The 20,457-nt window shown below is 43.9% G+C and overlaps 1 protein-coding gene across 2 annotated transcripts in view; it reads left to right on the top strand.

Moving 5' to 3' along the window:
- The window catches only part of SRBD1 (S1 RNA binding domain 1), a 433,993-nt gene that overhangs the window by 236,613 nt on the left and 176,923 nt on the right, over window positions 1-20,457 (top strand). For both annotated transcript variants that reach the window (XM_063918379.1, XM_063918380.1), the window contains exon 17: window positions 18,493-18,575. In XM_063918379.1, the coding sequence (XP_063774449.1) occupies window positions 18,493-18,575 (83 nt within the window). The remainder of the gene's footprint in view (window positions 1-18,492; window positions 18,576-20,457) is intronic.

The raw sequence follows: 20,457 nt of genomic DNA, 5'->3' as shown, positions 1-20,457 counted from the left end.
AATTTGTTAGCTAATGGGCAAAACCATGTGCACTGCAGGGGGGGGGGGGGGGGGGGGGGCAGATATAACATGTGCAGAGAGAGTTAGATTTGGGTTGATTATTTTGTTTCCTTGCAGGGTAAATACTGGCTGCTTCATTTTTACACTGCAATTTAGATTTCAGTTTGAACACACCCCACCCAGATCCTACTCTCTCTGCACATGTTTTATCCCCCCCCTGCAATGCACATGGTTTTACCCATTAGCTAACAAATTTGCTGCTGCGATCAGATCTGAATTAGTCCCCATGTTTCCTAACAGACTGGTGCGGGAAAACTGTAGTGCTGCGCTATCTAAAAACAAATTCCATTCGCCAACTGAAGAAATGCCCCAGTTTTGCTTTCTTTGCTGGCTGCAGTTCTTGCTTTAATGACAGATTAAAAATAAAAACATTTAAATAGATTACATTTAAAAAGTGATCATAAAGTATGCAGAGTATATTTTAAAATGTTTTTCCTTTAACAAATTTTTTTATAAATAAGTAACAAATCTAAATGCCAATTTGGAAACGTATGTGTTAAAAAAAACAGCTTTTTACCAATTATATTTCGTAACACATTTGTGAATAGGTTGCTACCTTAGGTTGGGGCCACACATAGCAGCCAAGCGGCTTGGCCGGGAGGGGAGGTTCGTGTGCACACGAGTTCATTGAAATCCCACCGTCCTGTCATCTGGTTGTGGTTGGATCTGGCGGGAGCGGGACTGCCGCACATGTGTGGGTGCCTGCATAGGCGCCCATGTGCAGTCTTCTTGCGGCCAAGCGGGTCCCGCTGAACGGGACCCACTTGGCCGCTATGTGTGGCCCCAGCCTTATACTTTTTTTCTCTTACGTCCTAAAGGATGCTGGGGACTCCGTAAGGACCATGGGGTATAGACGGGCTCCGCAGGAGACATGGGCACTATAAAGAACTTTAGATGGGTGTGCACTGGCTCCTCCCTCTATGCCCCTCCTCCAGACCTCAGTTAGATCCTGTGCCCAGGGGAGACTGGGTGCACAACAGGGGAGCTCTCCTGAGTTTCTCTGAAAAATAATTTTGTTAGGTTTTTTATTTTCAGGGAGCACTGCTGGCAACAGGCTCCCTGCATCGTGGGACTGAGGGGAGAGAAGCAAACCTACTTAAATGATAGGCTCTGCTTCTTAGGCTACTGGACACCATTAGCTCCAGAGGGTCGAAACGCAGGTCTCACCCTCGCCGTTTGTCCCAGAGCCGCGCCGCCGTCCTCCTCACAGAGCCGGAAGATAGAAGCCGGGTGATTATAAGAAGAAAGAAGACTTCAAGGCGGCAGAAGACTTCAGATTTTCTCTGAGGTAACGCTGCGCGCCATTGCTCCCAACACACACACACACACACACACACACACACACACACACACACAGCACTGTATGGGTGCAGGGCGCAGGGGGGGGCGCCCTGGGCAGCAATTATTACCTCATAAACAGCACTGGCACAGATATTAGATACTGCTGAGGCAATATAGATATATATTATAAAACCCCCGCCAGTATAAAGAAATTGAGCGGGACCGAAGCCCGCCGTCGAGGGGGCGTGACTTGATCCTCCAGCACTAACCAGCGCCATTTTTCTCCACGCGCGCCATTGCTCCCACATACAACACACACAGCGGGCACGGAAGGGTGCAGGGCGCAGGGGGGGCACCCTGGGCAGCAATAATAAACCTCTAGGGACTAGCTAACACATATATATATATATATATATATATATATATATAGGCTGCGGAGGCAGTATATTATATAATCCCCCGCCAGTATTGGAAATTTGAGCGGGACCGAAGCCCGCCGCTGAGGGGGCGGAGCTTGATCCTCCAGCACTAACCAGCGCCATTTTCTCCACAGCACACTGCAGAGAAGCTGGCTCCCCGGACTCCCCCTGCTGAACACGGTGACAGAGGGCAAAAAAGAGGGGGGGGGCACTTTTAATTGGCGCAGTGAGTGTGTGTGTGTATATATATATATATATATATATATATATATATATGTATTTATATAAAAGTGCTGTTTTATCTGCAAATTTTGTTTCCAGTGTCAGTTGGCGCTGGGTGTGTGCTGGCATACTCTCTCTCTGCCTCTCCAAAGGGCCTTATTGGGGAACTGTCTCCATATAGATATATCCCAGAGTGTGTGGGAGTGTCGGTACGCGTGTGTCGGCATGTCTGAAGCGGAAGGCTCATCTAAGGAGGAGGTGGAGCAGATGATTGTGGTTTCTCCGTCGGCAACGCCGACACCTGATTGGTTGGATATGTTGAATGTTTTAAATGCAAATTTGTCTTTATTACATCAGAGATTGGACAAAGCAGAGTCCAGGGATAGAACAGGGAGTCAATCCATGGCTTTGACTGTGTCACAGGGCCCTTCAGGGTCTCAGAAACGTCCCCTGTCCCAAGTAGCAGACACTGATACCGACACGTCTTCTGACTACGATGATGCGAGGTTACACCCAAGGGTGGCCAAAAGTATTCATTATATGATTATTGCAATAAAGTATGTTTTACATATCACAGATGACCCCTCTGTCCCTGACAAGAGGGTACACATGTTTAAGGAAAAGAAACCTGAGGTAACCTTTCCCCCATCTCGTGAGCTGAACGCGTTATTTGAAAAGGCTTGGGAAACTCCAGAAAAGAAACTGCAGATTCCCAAAAGAATTCTTATGGCGTATCCTTTCCCTGCGCAGGACAGGTTACGGTGGGAATCCTCACCCAGGGTGGACAAGGCATTAACGCGCTTGTCCAAAAAGGTGTCGCTACCGTCTCCTGACACGGCAGCCCTCAAAGATCCTGCTGACCGCAGACAGGAAACTACCTTAAAATCAATTTATACACATACGGGTGCCTTGCTCAGACCGGCAATAGCGTCGGCTTGGGTTTGTAGCGCTGTTGCGGCTTGGACGGATACTTTGTCAGCTGACATTGATACCCTGGATAGGGATACCATTTTATTGACCTTAGGTCACATTAAAGATGCAGTCTTATATATGAGAGACGCTCAGAGAGACGTTGGTCTGCTAGGTTCGAGAGCCAACGCCATGGCGATTTCTGCTAGGCGAGCCCTGTGGACCCGCCAATGGACGGGTGATACTGACTCAAAGAAGCATATGGAAGTTTTACCTTACAAAGGTGAGGATTTATTTGGGGAAGGTCTCGCGGACCTGGTTTCCACAGCTACCGCGGGTAAATCTACTTTTTTACCTTATGTTTCCCCACAGCAATAGAAAACGCTGCAATATCAGATGCAGTCCTTTCGGTCGCATACGTCCAGAAGAGGTCGGGGCTCTTCCTTCCTCACCAGAGGTAAGGGTAGAGGGAAAAGACTGCCTGCTATGGCTAGTTCCCAGGAGCAGAAGTCCTCCCCGGCTTCTACTAAATCCACCGCATGACGCTGGGGCTCCTCTGAGGGAGTCTGCGCCGGTGGGGGCACGTCTTCGACTTTTCAGTCAAGTCTGGGTTCAGTCAGACGTGGATCCTTGGGCAATGGAAATTGTATCCCAGGGTTACAAGCTGGAATTCGAAGACGTGCCTCCTCGCTGTTTTTTCAAATCGGCTTTACCAGCTTCTTCCCCAGAAAGGGAGATAGTTTTAGCTGCAATTCAAAAACTGTGTCAACAACAAGTGGTTGTCAAGGTTCCCCTACTTCAACAGGGGAAGGGGTACTATTCAACCCTATTTGTGGTCCCGAAACCGGATGGCTCGGTCAGACCCATTCTAAATTTAAAATCCCTAAACCTGTACTTGAAAAAGTTCAAATTCAAGATGGAATCGCTCCGGGCAGTTATCTCCAGCCTGGAAAGGGGGGATTTTATGGTGTCACTGGACATAAAGGACGCATACCTTCATGTCCCCATATATCCCCCTCATCAGGCGTACCGGAGCTTCGCTGTACAGGACTGTCATTACCAGTTTCAGACGTTGCCGTTTTGGCTTTCCACGGCCCAGAGAATTTTCACCAAGGTGATGGCGGAAATGATGGTGATCCTGCGCCGGCAGGGAGTCACAATTATCCCGTACTTGGACGATCTCCTGATAAAAGTGATATCGAGAGATCAGTTGCTGAAAAGCGTGGCGCTCTCCCTGAGAGTGCTGCAGCAACATAGCTGGATTCTGAATCTACCAAAGTCACAGTTGGTTCCAACAACTCGGCTATCTTTCTTAGGCATGATTCTGGACACGGAACAAAAGAGGGTTTTTATTCCCAATGGAAAAAGCCCAGGAACTCCAGAACATGGTAGGAGACCTGTTAAAACCGGAAAGAGTGTCAGTCCATCAATACACTCGAGTACTGGGGAAAATGGTGGCGACCTACGAGGCCATCCCCTTCGGCAGGTTTCATGCGAGGACGTTTCAGTGGGACCTTCTGGACAAGTGGTCCGGGTCCCATCTTCAAATTCATCAGAAAATAAGCCTGTCCCCCAGGGCCAGAGTGTCTCTCCTGTGGTGGCTACGGAGTGCTCACCTTCTAGAGGGTCTCAGGTTCGGCATTCAGAACTGGGTTCTGGTGACCACGGACGCGAGCCTCCGAGGATGGGGAGCAGTCACACAAGGAAAAAACTTTCAGGGACTATGGTCAAGCCAGGAGGATTGTCTACACATCAACGTGCTGGAATTGAGGGCCATATACAACGACCTACCGGTTCTGATTCAATCAGACAACGTCACAGCCGTGGCTCATGTAAACCGCCAAGGCGGGACAAGGAGCAGAGCGGCAATGGCGGAAGCCACCAGGATTCTTCACTGGGCGGAAAATCACGTAAGCGCGTTGGCAGCGGTCTTCATTCCGGGAGTGGACAACTGCGAAGCAGACTTCCTCAGCAGACACGATCTCCATCCAGGAGAGTGGGGACTTCATCAAGAAGTTTTTGCAGAGATAACAAGTCATTGGGGACTTCCTCAAATAGACATGATGGCGTCACGCCTCAACAAGATGCTTCGGAGGTATTGTGCCAGGTCAAGCAGCAGTAGACGCCCTGGTGACACCGTGGGTGTTTCAGTCGGTCTGTGTGGTCCCTCCTCTTCCACTTATCTCAAAGATATTGAGAATCATAAGACGAAAAAGCGTGCGGACAATACTCATTGTTCCAGATTGGCCTCGAAGGGCCTGGTATTCAGATCTTCAGGAAATGCTCACAGAAGATCCGTGACCTATTCCTCTCAGAGAGGACCTGTTGCAACAGGGGCCCTGCGTGTTCCAAGACTTATCGCGGTTACATTTGACGGCATGGCGGTTTAACACCGAATCCTAGCTGGGAAAGGCATTCCAGAAGAAGTCATCCCTACTCTGATAAAGGCTAGGAAGGAGGTGACGGCGAAACATTATCACCGTATCTGGAGAAAGTATGTATCTTGGTGTGAAGCCAAGAATGCTCCTACTGAGGAATTCCATCTGGGCCGTTTTCTCCACTTTCTACAGACAGGAGTGGATATGGGCCTAAAATTAGGCTCCATTAAGGTACAGATTTTAGCCCTATCAATTTTCTTTCAGAAGGAATTGGCTTCTCTCCCAGAAGTCCAGACTTTTGTAAAGGGAGTGCTGCACATACAGCCTCCTTTTGTGCCTCCAGTGGCACCATGGGACCTTAACGTGGTGTTACAGTTCCTAAAATCTCACTGGTTTGAACCTCTTCAAACGGTTGAATTAAAATTTCTCACTTGGAAGGTGGTCATGTTGTTGGCCTTGGCATCTGCAAGGCGGGTGTCCGAATTGGCGGCTTTGTCTCACAAAAGCCGATATCTGATTTTCCATGTGGATAGAGCGGAATTAAGTACTCGTCCTCAATTTTTGCCTAAAGTGGTTTCATCGTTTCATATGAACCAACCTATTGTGGTACCTGTGGCTACTGATGACTTGGTGGATTCCAAGTCCCTTGATGTAGTCAGGGCCTTAAAAATGTATGTAGCCAGGACGCCTCGGGTTAGGAAAACAGAGGCACTGTTTATCATGTATGCAGCGAACAAGGTTGGCGCTCCTGCTTCTAAGCAGACTATTGCTCGCTGGATCTGTAACAAGATTCAGCAGGCTCATTCTACGGCTGGATTGCCGTTACCAAATTCAGTAAAAGCCCATTCCACTAGGATGGTGGGCTCTTCTTGGGCCTCTGCCCGAGGCGTCTCGGCATTACAGCTTTGCCGAGCGGCGACTTGGTCGGGTTCAAACACTTTTGCAAAATTCTACAGGTTTGATACCCTGGCTGATGAGGACCTCATGTTTGCTCAATCGGTGCTGCAGAGTCATCCACACTCTCCCGCCCGGTCTGGAGCTTTGGTATAATCCCCATGGTCCTTACGGAGTCCCCAGCATCCTCTAGGACGTAAGAGAAAATAAGATTTTAAACCTACCGGTAAATCTTTTTCTCCTAGTCCGTAGTGGATGCTGGGCGCCCGTCCCAGTGCGGACGTATTTCCGCAAGGCTTTTATATAGTTATTGCTTACATAAGGGTTATGTTACAGTTGAGATCGGTCTTTGGCTGATGCTGTTTTTGTTCATACTGTTGACTGGTTGCGTATATTCCAGGTTATACGGTGTGGATGGTGTGGGTTGGTATGAATCTTGCCCTTAGATTAACAAAAATCCTTTCCTCGTACTGTCCGTCTCCTCTGGGCACAGTTCTCTAACTGAGGTCTGGAGGAGGGGCATAGAGGGAGGAGCCAGTGCACACCCATCTAAAGTTCTTTTTAGTGCCCATGTCTCCTGCGGAGCCCGTCTATACCCCATGGTCCTTACGGAGTCCCCAGCATCCTCTACGGACTAGGAGAATAAGATTTACCGGTAGGTTTAAAATCTTATTTTTTGTTTACTGTACATCTGAAATCACATTTCTCCAGTTAATTTTTTAAATGTTAACAAGATTTCAGAGGACATTCAAGGATTCTTTATCAGTAAAAGCCAATCATTATTATTTTGTAATATGCAAACATTTTTATTAACTCCAAGAACAAAACCAGACTCAATGACTGATTTCATGTTTTTATACAGTCTTCTGTGGCATCTCTACTTCCCTCGCATAATTATTTTAATGATTTTTTTTAATGTTTTTTTTTTCACATATAATTTTATTTGGGGGAGATTTCTTTTCTTTTTTTTTTCGACAATCTTATCTCCTTTTACTATCCACCCACTTGAGACTATCCCTGCTCAATATTGGTTTTTTTTTTAAATTATAATTTATTTGTTAAATGACACCATATGGCAGAACAGTGTTTTTTTTTTAGTGTGTTTCATTGTCATATATATTAAATACATGTATTTAAAATGCATTAGATTAGATATTTTTTTGATCATATCCAATGGGCCTTTCCTTTTGGTTGGTATTTCTACCATTCATTACGTATTGCAATAGAATTGCATGCAAACATCTGTTCAGGATATACCAATGTAAAGAGGACTCACTGATATGAATGCTCATTTTACAATGACTACAATATATATTTTTAATGCAGTTATTATGCTTCAAATACTTTAGAGAACAGCACTACTTTAATTGATTTATACTAAGAAACATTTGTGTCATTAAGCAGACTCAAGAAATCTGTTTCATAAAATGCAGCTGTGAGGATACGGGGTTCTTCTAATCACTCGGACACAGAGCCGATGAAACCAAAGTTATGTTTTATTTCTCACCGCACGCTGTAGATAATTCACAGGAAAAAGAGGTAAATATAGCCAAGAAACAATATGCATGTAGCGGTCCAGAGAGTAAGTCCCAGTAGAGGATTTAGGTCCACAGCAATTCCACACAGAAGTTACACATAAACAGGTCCATACAGCAGAACTATCACTGAGTCCACACAGCAGTGATATCAGATTAGGTACCTTGGCAGATAATCACCCCTTATCCAAAGTCCTGCGACTAATATGAGGAGCTGACCTGCGCAACCTCTTATAAAACCTTCCAAATGCCCATGATGCCGTGCTCACCTGGGGAGGATACACAGGTTCCTGATTGGTGGGATCCCATTTCATGTATCTCCCTCCTTCCTCCCACAGCTGGCCTTCTCCTGCTGACCACATGCTGGGTCAGGTTCCGAGTTGTCTGTCAGAGGCCAGATTTTAACAAAGGAAAGTAAACAGAAGGAACAATGACAGGGAAATTGGTTTATGTATTTATTTTTTCTCTATCGTCCTAAGTGGATGCTGGGGTTCCTGAAAGGACCATGGGGAATAGCGGCTCCGCAGGAGACAGGGCACAAAAAAGTAAAGCTTTACTAGGTCAGGTGGTGTGCACTGGCTCCTCCCCCTATGACCCTCCTCCAGACTCCAGTTAGATTTTGTGCCCGAACGAGAAGGGTGCAATCTAGGTGGCTCTCCTAAAGAGCTGCTTAGAGAAAGTTTAGTTTAGGTTTTTTTCTTTACAGTGAGTCCTGCTGGCAACAGGATCACTGCAACGTGGGACTTAGGGGGAAAGTAGTAAACTCACCTGCATGCAGAGTGGATTTGCTGCTTGGCTACTGGACACCATTAGCTCCAGAGGGATCGAACACAGGCCCAGCCGTGGAGTCCGGTCCCGGAGCCGCGCCGCCGACCCCCTTGCAGATGCTGAAGCGTGAAGAGGTCCGGAAACCGGCGGCTGAAGACTCCTCAGTCTTCATAAGGTAGCGCACAGCACTGCAGCTGTGCGCCATTTTCCTCTCAGCACACTTCACTGGGCAGTCACTGAGGGTGCAGAGCGCTGGGGGGGGGCGCTCTGAGAGGCAAATATAAACCTTATACAAGGCTAAAAATACCTCACATATAGCCCATAGGGGCTATATGGAGATATTTAACCCCTGCCTGACTGGAAAAATAGCGGGAGAAGAACCCGCCGAAAAAGGGGCGGGGCCTATCTCCTCAGCACACGGCGCCATTTTCTGTCACAGCTCCGCTGGTCAGAACGGCTCCCAGGTCTCTCCCCTGCACTGCACTACAGAAACAGGGTAAAACAGAGAGGGGGGGCACATTAATGGCTATATATATATATATTAAAGCAGCTATAAGGGAGCACTTAATATAAGGATATCCCTTGTATATATAGCGCTTTGTGGTGTGTGCTGGCAGACTCTCCCTCTGTCTCCCCAAAAGGGCTAGTGGGTCCTGTCTTCATTAGAGCATTCCCTGTGAGTTTGCGGTGTGTGTCGGTACGTGGTGTCGACATGTATGAGGACGATATTGGTGTGGAGGCGGAGCAATTGCCAAATATGCAGATGTCACCCCCCAGGGGGTCGACACCAGAATGGATGCCTTTATTTGTGGAATTACGTGATGGTTTATCTTCCCTTAAACAGTCAGTTGAGGACATGAGGCGGCCGGACAATCAATTAATGCCTGTCCAGGCGCCTCAAACACCGTCAGGGGCTGTAAAACGCCCTTTGCCTCAGTCGGTCGACACAGACCCAGACACGGGCACTGATTCCAGTGACGACGGTAGAAATTCAAACGTATTTTCCAGTAGGGCCACACGTTATATGATTTTGGCAATGAAGGAGACGTTACATTTAGCTGATACTACAGATACCGTAAAACAGGGTATTATGTATGGTGTGAAAAAACTACAAACAGTTTTTCCTGAATCAGAAGAATTAAATGACGTGTGTGATGAAGCGTGGGTTGCTCCTGATAAAAAGTTGATAATTTCAAAAAAGTTATTGGCATTATACCCTTTCCCGCCAGAGGTTAGGGCGCGCTGGGAAACACCCCCTAAGGTGGACAAGGCGCTCACACGCTTATCCAAACAAGTGGCGTTACCCTCTCCTGAGACGGCCGCACTTAAGGATCCATCAGATAGAAAGATGGAAGTTATTCAAAAGAATATATACACACATGCAGGTGTTATACTACGACCAGCTATAGCAACTGCCTGGATGTGCAGTGCTGGAGTAGTTTGGTCAGAATCCCTGATTGAAAATATTGATACCCTAGATAGGGACAATGTTTTACTGTCGTTAGAACAAATAAAGGATGCATTTATCTATATGCGTGATGCACAGAGGGATATTTGCACACTGGCATCTCGGGTGAGTGCTATGTCCATTTCAGCCAGAAGAGCCTTATGGACACGACAGTGGACAGGCGATGCGGATTCAAAACGTCACATGGAGGTTTTGCCGTATAAAGGGGAGGAGTTATTTGGAGTTGGTCTATCAGACTTGGTGGCCACGGCTACTGCCGGGAAATCCACTTTTTTACCTCAAGTCACTCCCCAACAGAGAAAGGCACCGACCTTTCAACCGCAGCCTTTTCGCTCCTACAAAAATAAGAGAGCAAAGGGCTTGTCGTACCTGCCACGAGGCAGAGGAAGAGGGAAGAGACACCAACAGGCAGCTCCTTCCCAGGAACAGAAGCCCTCCCAGGCTCCTGCAAAAACCTCAGCATGACGCTGGGGCCTCTCAAGCGGACTCGGGGACAGTGGGGGGCCGTCTCAAAAATTACAGCGCGCAGTGGGCTCACTCGCAGGTAGACCCCTGGATCCTGCAGATAATATCTCAGGGGTACAGGTTGGAATTAGAGACGGATCCTCCTCATCGTTTCCTGAAGTCTGCCTTACCAACCGTCTCTTCCGAAAGGGAGAGGGTGTTGGAAGCCATTCACAAGCTGTACGCTCAGCAGGTGATAGTCAAAGTACCCCTATTACAACAAGGAAAGGGGTATTATTCCACTCTATTTGTGGTACCGAAGCCGGATGGCTCGGTAAGGCCTATTCTAAATCTGAAGTCCTTGAACCTCTACATAAAAAAGTTCAAGTTCAAGATGGAGTCACTCAGAGCAGTGATAGCGAACCTGGAAGAAGGGGACTTTATGGTATCCTTGGACATCAAGGATGCGTATCTACACGTTCCGATTTACCCCGCACACCAGGGGTACCTCAGGTTCATTGTTCAAAACTGTCACTATCAGTTTCAGACGCTGCCGTTCGGATTGTCCACGGCGCCTCGGGTCTTTACCAAGGTAATGGCCGAGATGATGATTCTTCTTCGAAGAAAAGGCGTATTAGTTATCCCATACTTGGACGATCTCCTAATAAGGGCAAGGTCCAGAGAACAGCTGGAGACAGCTTTAGCACTATCTCAAGAGGTGCTAAGACAACACGGGTGGATTCTGAATATTCCAAAATCCCATTTAATCCCGACAACTCGTCTGCTGTTCCTAGGAATGATTCTGGACACGGTTCAGAAAAAGGTTTTCCTTCCAGAGGAAAAAGCCAAGGAGTTATCCGATCTGGTCAGGAACCTCCTAAAACCAGGAAAAGTGTCAGTACATCAATGCACAAGAGTCCTGGGAAAAATGGTGGCTTCTTACGAAGCAATTCCATTCGGCAGATTCCATGCAAGAATATTCCAAAGGGATCTGTTGGACAAATGGTCAGGGTCGCATCTGCAGATGCACCTGCGAATAACCCTGTCACCAAAGACAAGGGTGTCACTTCTGTGGTGGTTGCAGAAGGCTCACCTATTAGAAGGCCGCAGATTCGGCATTCAGGATTGGATCCTGGTGACCACGGACGCCAGCCTGAGAGGCTGGGGAGCAGTCACACAAGGAAGAAACTTCCAGGGAGTATGGACGAGTCTGGAAAAGTCTCTTCACATAAACATTCTGGAACTAAGAGCAATCTACAATGCTCTAAGCCAGGCGGAACTTCTCCTGCAAGGAAAGCCGGTGTTGATTCAGTCGGACAACATCACGGCGGTCGCCCATGTAAACAGGCAGGGCGGCACAAGAAGCAGGAGTGCAATGGCAGAAGCTGCCAAGATTCTTCGCTGGGCGGAGAATCACGTGATAGCACTGTCAGCAGTGTTCATCCCGGGCGTGGACAACTGGGAAGCAGACTTCCTCAGCAGACACGATCTTCATCCGGGAGAGTGGGGTCTACATCCAGAAGTCTTCAACATGTTAATAGACCGTTGGGAAAGACCAATTGTAGACATGATGGCGTCTCGCCTCAACAAGAAACTGGACAAATATTGCGCCAGGTCAAGAGATCCACAGGCAATAGCTGTGGACGCACTGGTAACTCCTTGGGTGTACCAGTCAGTGTATGTGTTTCCTCCTCTGCCGCTCATACCAAAGGTATTGAAGATCATACGGCAAAGAAGAGTAAGAACAATACTAGTGGTTCCGGATTGGCCGAGAAGGACTTGGTATCCGGAACTTCAAGAGATGCTCACGGACGAACCGTGGCCTCTACCTCTGAGAAGGGACCTGCTACAGCAGGGTCCCTGTCTTTTTCAAGACTTACCGCGGCTGCGTTTGACGGCATGGCGGTTGAACGCCAGATCCTAAAAGGGAAAGGCATTCCAGAAGAAGTCATTCCTACCTTGATTAAGGCACGGAAGGAAGTCACCGTGAAACATTATCACCGCATTTGGCGAAAATATGTAGCGTGGTGCGAGGATCGGAGGGTTCCGACGGAGGAATTCCAACTGGGTCGTTTCCTACATTTCCTGCAATCAGGATTATCTATGGGTCTCAAATTGGGATCCATTAAGGTTCAAATTTCGGCCCTGTCAATATTCTTCCAGAAAGAATTGGCCTCTGTCCCTGAGGTCCAGACTTTTGTCAAGGGAGTACTGCATATACAGCCTCCTGTGGTGCCTCCGGTGGCACCGTGGGATCTAAATGTAGTTTTAGATTTCCTCAAATCCCATTGGTTTGAACCATTGAAAAAGGTGGATTTGAAATATCTCACATTGAAAGTGACTATGTTACTAGCCCTGGCCTCTGCCAGGAGAGTATCTGAATTGGCGGCTTTATCTTATAAAAGTCCTTATCTAATCTTCCATTCGGATAGGGCAGAACTGCGGACTCGTCCGCATTTTCTCCCTAAAGTGGTATCAGCATTTCATCTGAACCAACCTATTGTGGTGCCTGCGGCCACTAGCGACTTGGAGGACTCCAAGTTGTTGGACGTTGTCAGAGCCTTAAAAATATACATTGCAAGGACGGCTGGAGTCAGAAAATCTGACTCGCTGTTTATATTGTATGCACCCAACAAGTTGGGCGCACCTGCTTCTAAGCAGTCGATTGCTCGTTGGATTTGTAACACAATTCAACTTGCACATTCTGTGGCAGGCCTGCCACAGCCTAAAACTGTAAAAGCCCACTCCACAAGGAAGGTGGGCTCATCTTGGGCGGCTGCCCGAGGGGTCTCGGCATTACAACTCTGCCGAGCAGCTACGTGGTCGGGGGAGAACACGTTTGTAAAATTTTACAAATTTGATACCCTGGCAAAGGAGGACCTGGAGTTCTCTCATTCGGTGCTGCAGAGTCATCCGCACTCTCCCGCCCGTTTGGGAGCTTTGGTATAATCCCCATGGTCCTTTCAGGAACCCCAGCATCCACTTAGGACGATAGAGAAAATAAGAATTTACTTACCGATAATTCTATTTCTCGGAGTCCGTAGTGGATGCTGGGCGCCCATCCCAAGTGCGGATTATCTGCAATACTTGTACATAGTTATTGTTAACTAATTCGGGTTATTGTTAAGGAGCCATCTTTAAGAGGCCCTTTCTGTTGTCATACTGTTAACTGGGTTTAGATCACAAGTTGTACGGTGTGATTGGTGTGGCTGGTATGAGTCTTACCCGGGATTCAAAATGCCTCCCTTATTGTGTATGCTCGTCCGGGCACAGTACCTAACTGGAGTCTGGAGGAGGGTCATAGGGGGAGGAGCCAGTGCACACCACCTGACCTAGTAAAGCTTTACTTTTTTGTGCCCTGTCTCCTGCGGAGCCGCTATTCCCCATGGTCCTTTCAGGAACCCCAGCATCCACTACGGACTCCGAGAAATAGAATTATCGGTAAGTAAATTCTTATTATTTATTCGCAGTTTCTTATATAGCGCAGCATATTCCGTTGCGCTTTAAAATTAGAACAAAACAGGGCAAATACAGACATAGCGGTAGGAAGGCCCTGCTCGCAAGCTTACAATCTATAGGTTTAAGTCCTGATTGTCCCCTGTGGAGGTGCATCTTCAGTGAGAGAATACCTTTAACTCATGTTTACTTCCTGTGCAACCAAATAAGGATAACAGATGGGTTAAGCAAGATTATCAATAAATAACTTGTAACCTCATACACAGAATGGCATCCTAACGTAAAACCGCAGCATGACAGTACTATGTGCCAGGTCACCGCACACCTGTATTTACCGGAGTAAGTTTACAAGTATAGAATATACAGGTTAATGCAATAGTTTTAGTCCTATGAACTAACACGCACATGGAGGAATAGTGGACACAAGCCAGAGAGACAATAGAACAGAAGGAATAAAAACTACATTAATCGCCACAAAGAATGAAACACCACAAATACAGTTTTAGCCTCTACCTCATATCCTCACAGCAGCATTGAAGAAAATATATGCCACCAGGTTTTTACATTGGACAGTAAACTGTATGAGTGTTTAGTCTTCCCAATGGTTGTAACATTTTTTTTAAATGAATCGCACATTATGTTCTTTTCGTTCTAATTAATGTCAGAGCAATCAATACAGGAAGGTTATTTGTTATTTTTTTTTTGGGGGGGGGGGGTTGGAAGGGAGATGACAGTAATGTTATAGAAGCTGTGTGATATATAAATATTGCGCAATAACACAGGTGAGTTTTACTGTAGAATTAAGTATGTGTATTGGGGCTGGCGCCGACCCTCAGTCTGTTTAATTCATCATGCTCTAACAAAGAACGTGTGCAAATGTTTTCGTTCCCGGTGTTTTAAGAACCTTATAAGAAAAAATCCCCCCCCCCCCCCTCCCCCGCGCACCAGAATAGAAGACTGCTCTCTAACAACTTCTCCCATTGGTGGTTACCAGGATTCATAAGTAGACAAGGACATTTTTTTATTTTTTTCAGTTCAACTTACAGGGTTAAAGAGCTTAGCCAGATTGCATGAGCTGGAACTGCTCACATTACTCTGTGCTCCTTCCAAACATGCTAATTTAACGTAATCTAAAATCATGTAGCACACACTAAATAACTTAATCTAACATCATCTTACATCTGGTAAAGTTTATAACAATCCATATGTTCCCCTATAGTTACAATGCATTGACACACTAAGGACTGACGGGCAGTAGACTCCACATAAAAACTGCTGTAAACTAAAAAGTTGCTCATACAATAGGAGGAAAGTGTAAAAGTTCCTGGTTACTTGCTTATTTATTGATTTTTCCAAATATTTTACGAAGCTCTTAGTTTTGGATTAGAACAGATATTGCACACAGGGATTTCTTTAATGGAACACTTTATTAATCATGAATTCCAATACGTGACAAGACTCTTATTTGTTTAAATTGGATTTGTTATAAAATGGCCTACGTACAGGAAGTATGAAGAATTAAGTTAGGAAAATGGCTCTTCAGTCCCTGATATTTTATAAGCAATATTACATTCCTACAATCGCTTAAAGGGTTTGTTCACACATTTTTATGTTCCTCTCATGCCTTTGTTAGCTTTACAATGACGATACATGGAATAACAAAGTTAGGCGAACAGATGTAAGAAGAAAAAAAAACTTGCTCATAACCTCTTTTATTGTAATCGTGCGTTAAACAAGATTGTTTAATGTTGAACCACAACTGAGCAGGAACACTTACACCTAAAAATATATAACCCTCAGTAGTCTGCGATCATGCACATTTTGTAATTATAGACCAGCCTGAAATCGACTAATGTTAAGGAGATCTGATAGAGGGCAAAAAGCTCAGTTTAAAATAGTGCTATGCAAATATTATCTACGTGTATCCAAAACGTGCTCTGCCCAAGTGCTGCATGATTGAGTCCAAGGTAGTCACACACATAAGTGGCCAAATTGGATGTAAGCAGATCTGTAACTACCGGTTGGCCACCCAGGGGTGCTGGTTAAGGCTGGGGGGCTTGGACCTCCCTGTTCACCCTCCCTCAAATTTTAACTCTTGGGGGGAACATTGCTGCCCAAGGCAGGGTAGACTTTCTGCAGATTACTCCAACCTTGCCTTTTGGTCCAAGCTTCAGACTCTGAGTTCTGTCCATAACCTTCGTGTTGTTGTTGCACAGAAGTATAGCACAAGTGATGTCCTTCTCTTTGCCAGAGCAACCGAATTCCTAGATACGCTACTGTCCGTAAGTGCAGTTACAGCCATCAACACATGTTGAATAGGATACATTTCAAACTCATTTACTAACATCCTGTATTGATATCATAACTGTCAACATTGTTATTGTCGACCTGTTGACGACATTAGTTCTTGGATGGTTTTCCAGCACTCTTAGCAGAATTCGTTAGCAAAAAAAGAGACAACAATTATTTTGGTGATATGTTCGTGTAGAAATGGGCTTCATGTGTTTCCGAAGTCCAAAGCTTTTTACATAGCCTGAATGTCTTTGAGCTAAGTACATTTTCATTTTCTTAGTGGGACAGAAGCGTTCTGGTCTGAGAATGAAAAAGAAACTACAATGAATTATTGAAATAAAATATTTTAAACTGTCTCTATCCCAAGCCTAACAAATTGTAAGAGAAGGATTGCTAAGTAAATATGATTTTCAGTTCCCTGTAGTGTATTGTAAAATGATGTCTAAATTGGGGGGAATTGCTTGTTTAATACTTTGTTTTGATATCACACAAACCATCAAATATTTGAAAGGTTCCACTGCTTTAAATGTAACAAATATCCCTTGAGTCTTAACTAGTCTTGTTAATATAATCCTGCTAACATATCTTGTTAAGCATACCTGTTGCCCACATATAATTGAAGTAGGCATTCCGTGAGACGCACCAATATTCTTGGGAAAGTAGCCCAGAATTTCTGCCCCCTTCAAGATAGTGAGATCACTGAGCAAGTTGCCATTCAATTCACTGAGGAGGTAGTGAAATTGGGCCTAATTCAGAGTTGATCGCAGCAGCAAATTTGTTAGCAATTGGGCAAAACCATGTGCACTGCAGGGGGGGCAGATATAACATGTGCAGAGAGAGTTAGATTTGGGTGGGGTGTGTTCAAACTGAAATCTAAATTGCAGTGTAAAAATAAAGCAGCCAGTATTTACCCTGCACAGAAACAAAATAACCCACCCAAATCTAAAGGGGGGTACTCACGGAGCGATCGCTGCTTAAAATCTAAGCAATCTGACTAGATTTCTTAGATTTTAAGCAGTGATCTCTCAGTGTTTACCCCTTACAGCGATAGCAATGCGCAGCCCCGCGCATCGCTATCGCTGGTGCTAGATTGGCCTGCCATGCAGGCCAATCTAGCGGGTCGCTCCCTCTGCACGCTCAGCACACATCGCGCTGTGCTGAGTGGGGGGAGAGATGTGTGCTGAGCGGGGCACATCATTTTCCTTCAGGTGCTAGTGATGTCATTGTGCCATAACTTAGCTGCTGGAGAGTTGATGAGCAGAGTATAGGTCAGTTCACAAGATCATCCCTCCCAACATTTTGAAAAGCAAAATCTGGATAAAATAAGCTGTGGCCACAAACTGCCCAGAAATGACCAACTGTATACCCACATTCACGGCCACTCCTGTTATATTTGTTGCTCATGCAATAATGTCACCAAGTCTTAGTGATTTGATAGACATACAGTAAAGACTGAATCTGTTATCTTGAATGTAGAAGCTAATTATGTATTTACGGTCAATGGGCTTTGCAAGGTCTCTTATGGCCAGACCAGTATGTGCCGAAAGCTTACAGAGATTTGAGGGCATATGTAATAGTGTCCGAGTTTGCCGGAGGTGCGGGATACAGGACGATCTCTGAGATTTGTTTTAGCGCGCCAATCATTTACATGGCAAAACCATGCCTTGTAAATGATTGCCGCATTTTAAAAAAACTAAGAGATCAGCCGGCATCCCGCACTTCCGACAAATTCGGACCCTATTACATATGCCCCTTGGCCTTGATACAAATATAGCCTACATAGACCCTAGAGGTATCATAGTAACAACCGGATGAGGAAATGCAGTTTATCATTTATTATATTGACCTATTGCCACAAAAAAACTTTGATTAAAATTGCTAATTTTAGTGATGTTCAGTGGAATATTGAGAGCATTTTATCAACAGTGGATGATATTTGTTTGGTTTATTTAATGTTTTTAAATTGCACTGGATGCTTATCTATAAAATGCATAAGAAATCAAGATTAAATACAATGTTTACTCTCAAGTAGAGACTACATATATTTACATTATATGCTACAGTCACAAAAGCTGTATGTAGTGTGCTACATATAATAGACCAATTAAGTTTTAAATAGTTTCAGGTTGGTGTGTTTTTTGTTTGTTTAAACACATTTACTATATAATAGGACCTTACATTTTTCTATACAATTTTTTTTTTTTTTTTAGACAAAGGAGGTAATTCCCAAATATTTGACTGCTTAGAATAAACTCCTACAGTGAAATTACATTAAGTAGTCCGAAGTTGGAAATCACAAACTGCTGTAATTATATGGTACTGACTTTCGCATAAAACCGCATTTGTTATTCTTTTCTGTTTTTTAGTTTCCATAGCAAGACGTGTACAAGATCCATTAGCTGAGCTTGTGAAAATTGAACCCAAACACATTGGTGTTGGAATGTACCAGGTAAGGCAGTGCTGACTATTTAATCTTGGTAATCCATCATTTTTGGAGTAGCTGCATTGCTTTCTAATTAATACAGATGTGTCAAAATCTTTATTCTTTATGTGTGTTATTTATTTAGTGTAAGTTATTATTTGAATTTATATTTTAGTGGTTTTAAAATGTAGTAGTTTGAGTTACAAATTAAAAGCAAAATATTAAGCAATATCTACTTTGTATTCTATAATTTTGTGTGTATATTTGTGGAATTATTTCATTTTTTCCTCAGTTTTGTAAATAGTAATAAAAAAAATACCCTACATAAATCTCTAATTAGATACTTACTGTAATCTAGTTTTATGAGCTATCCTTATTAAACCTGTATCACTCTTTATGTATAAATTCTGTAATGTATTTTCTTGTTAGTAAAAATTTGCAGCCACATACACAAAAAATGCTCCTTCTAGAAATCTTTACATTTTTAATGCGCAGGTACAGTTTGTGCAAAAATGTTAAAATATATTTGATCATGGCAGTTGTATGAATAATTAGATCTTTATCTTCATTTTATAAATATGCCTGCAGTGAGTTTTTTTTAAACCGCAAAATATTTTAAAAACAAAAGCAGTTTTATGAATTCTTTGGTGGACACTTAAACTAAAATGATATCTGAAATAAAATTCAATATAATCCAGAGACCAACTGTCCATTTAATTTACTACAGTCTGTAGTTTTGTTGAAAGGATCTGATTTCATTGGAGTGTGGACATATGATATTGTGGTGATGTTCAGTAATGCTAATTGATTAACGACTGGACACTTTTATGTAATCCTGCACAGTTGTTAACATATTTATTATATATATAATAAATATACAGTGTATATATATATATATATATATATATATACAGGTTGAGTATCCCATATCCAAATATTCCGAAATACGGAATATTCCAAAATACAGACTTTTTTGAGTGAGAGTGAGAAAGTGAAGCCTTTGTTTTTTGATGGCTCAATGTACACAATCTTTGTTTAATACACAAAGTTATTAAAAAGATTGTATTAAATGACCTTCAGGCTGTGTGTATAAGGTGTATATGAAACATGAATTGTGTGAATGTACACACACTTTGTTCAATGCACAAAGTTACAAAAAATATTGGCTAAAATTACCTTCAGGCTGTGTGTATAAGATGTATATGAAACATAAATGCATTCTGTGCTTAGACTTGGGTCCCATCACCATGATATCTGATCATGGTATGCAAATATTATTTTGGATAAAGGATACTCAACCTCTGTGTGTATATGTGTGTATGTATATATACACACACACACACACACACACACACACACACACACACACACACACACCCCCCCCCCCCAGTCATTTGCAGCATTAGATAGTATATGATAGTATGTTTTGATATCCAGGTTCAGTTTCCCTAAATGAACATGTAATACAATAAACTTTTGCTGGTTAATAATGAGATTCCACAAGTATCAGAAATATTTATTTTTCGTATATACCAAAATATGTATCTTTTTGTATCTAAAAATGAAGTTAGTATTTTTTGTCTCCATGTTTGCTAAATATATAAACGGTTACATAAGCCCCATGCAATTGTGAGTTATTGGTTAAACTGGGCATATACTATACAGTTATCTGGCAGATCGTCTGCCAGATCTGGCTGGTTGGAATGAAAATCTAGTAAATTACGAATTTAACCAATTTGTGTGAACGACCGTTTTTAAAAAAAATCTATTTTCTAGTGTTTGGGAGCAAATGGTCGATTGTCATTTGCTCTCATCCATTACCAGATTTTCATTCCAACCAGCCAGATCTGGCAGACGATCTGCCAGATAATTGCAAGATGTATGCCAAGCTTTATTGAGAAAATCAAAG

The sequence above is a fragment of the Pseudophryne corroboree genome, chromosome 4, assembly GCF_028390025.1.
Source record: "Pseudophryne corroboree isolate aPseCor3 chromosome 4, aPseCor3.hap2, whole genome shotgun sequence".
Taxonomy (NCBI): domain Eukaryota; kingdom Metazoa; phylum Chordata; class Amphibia; order Anura; family Myobatrachidae; genus Pseudophryne; species Pseudophryne corroboree.
The sequence above is the reverse complement of the archived record's forward strand: the minus strand, read 5'-3'. Positions and strand labels throughout refer to the sequence as shown.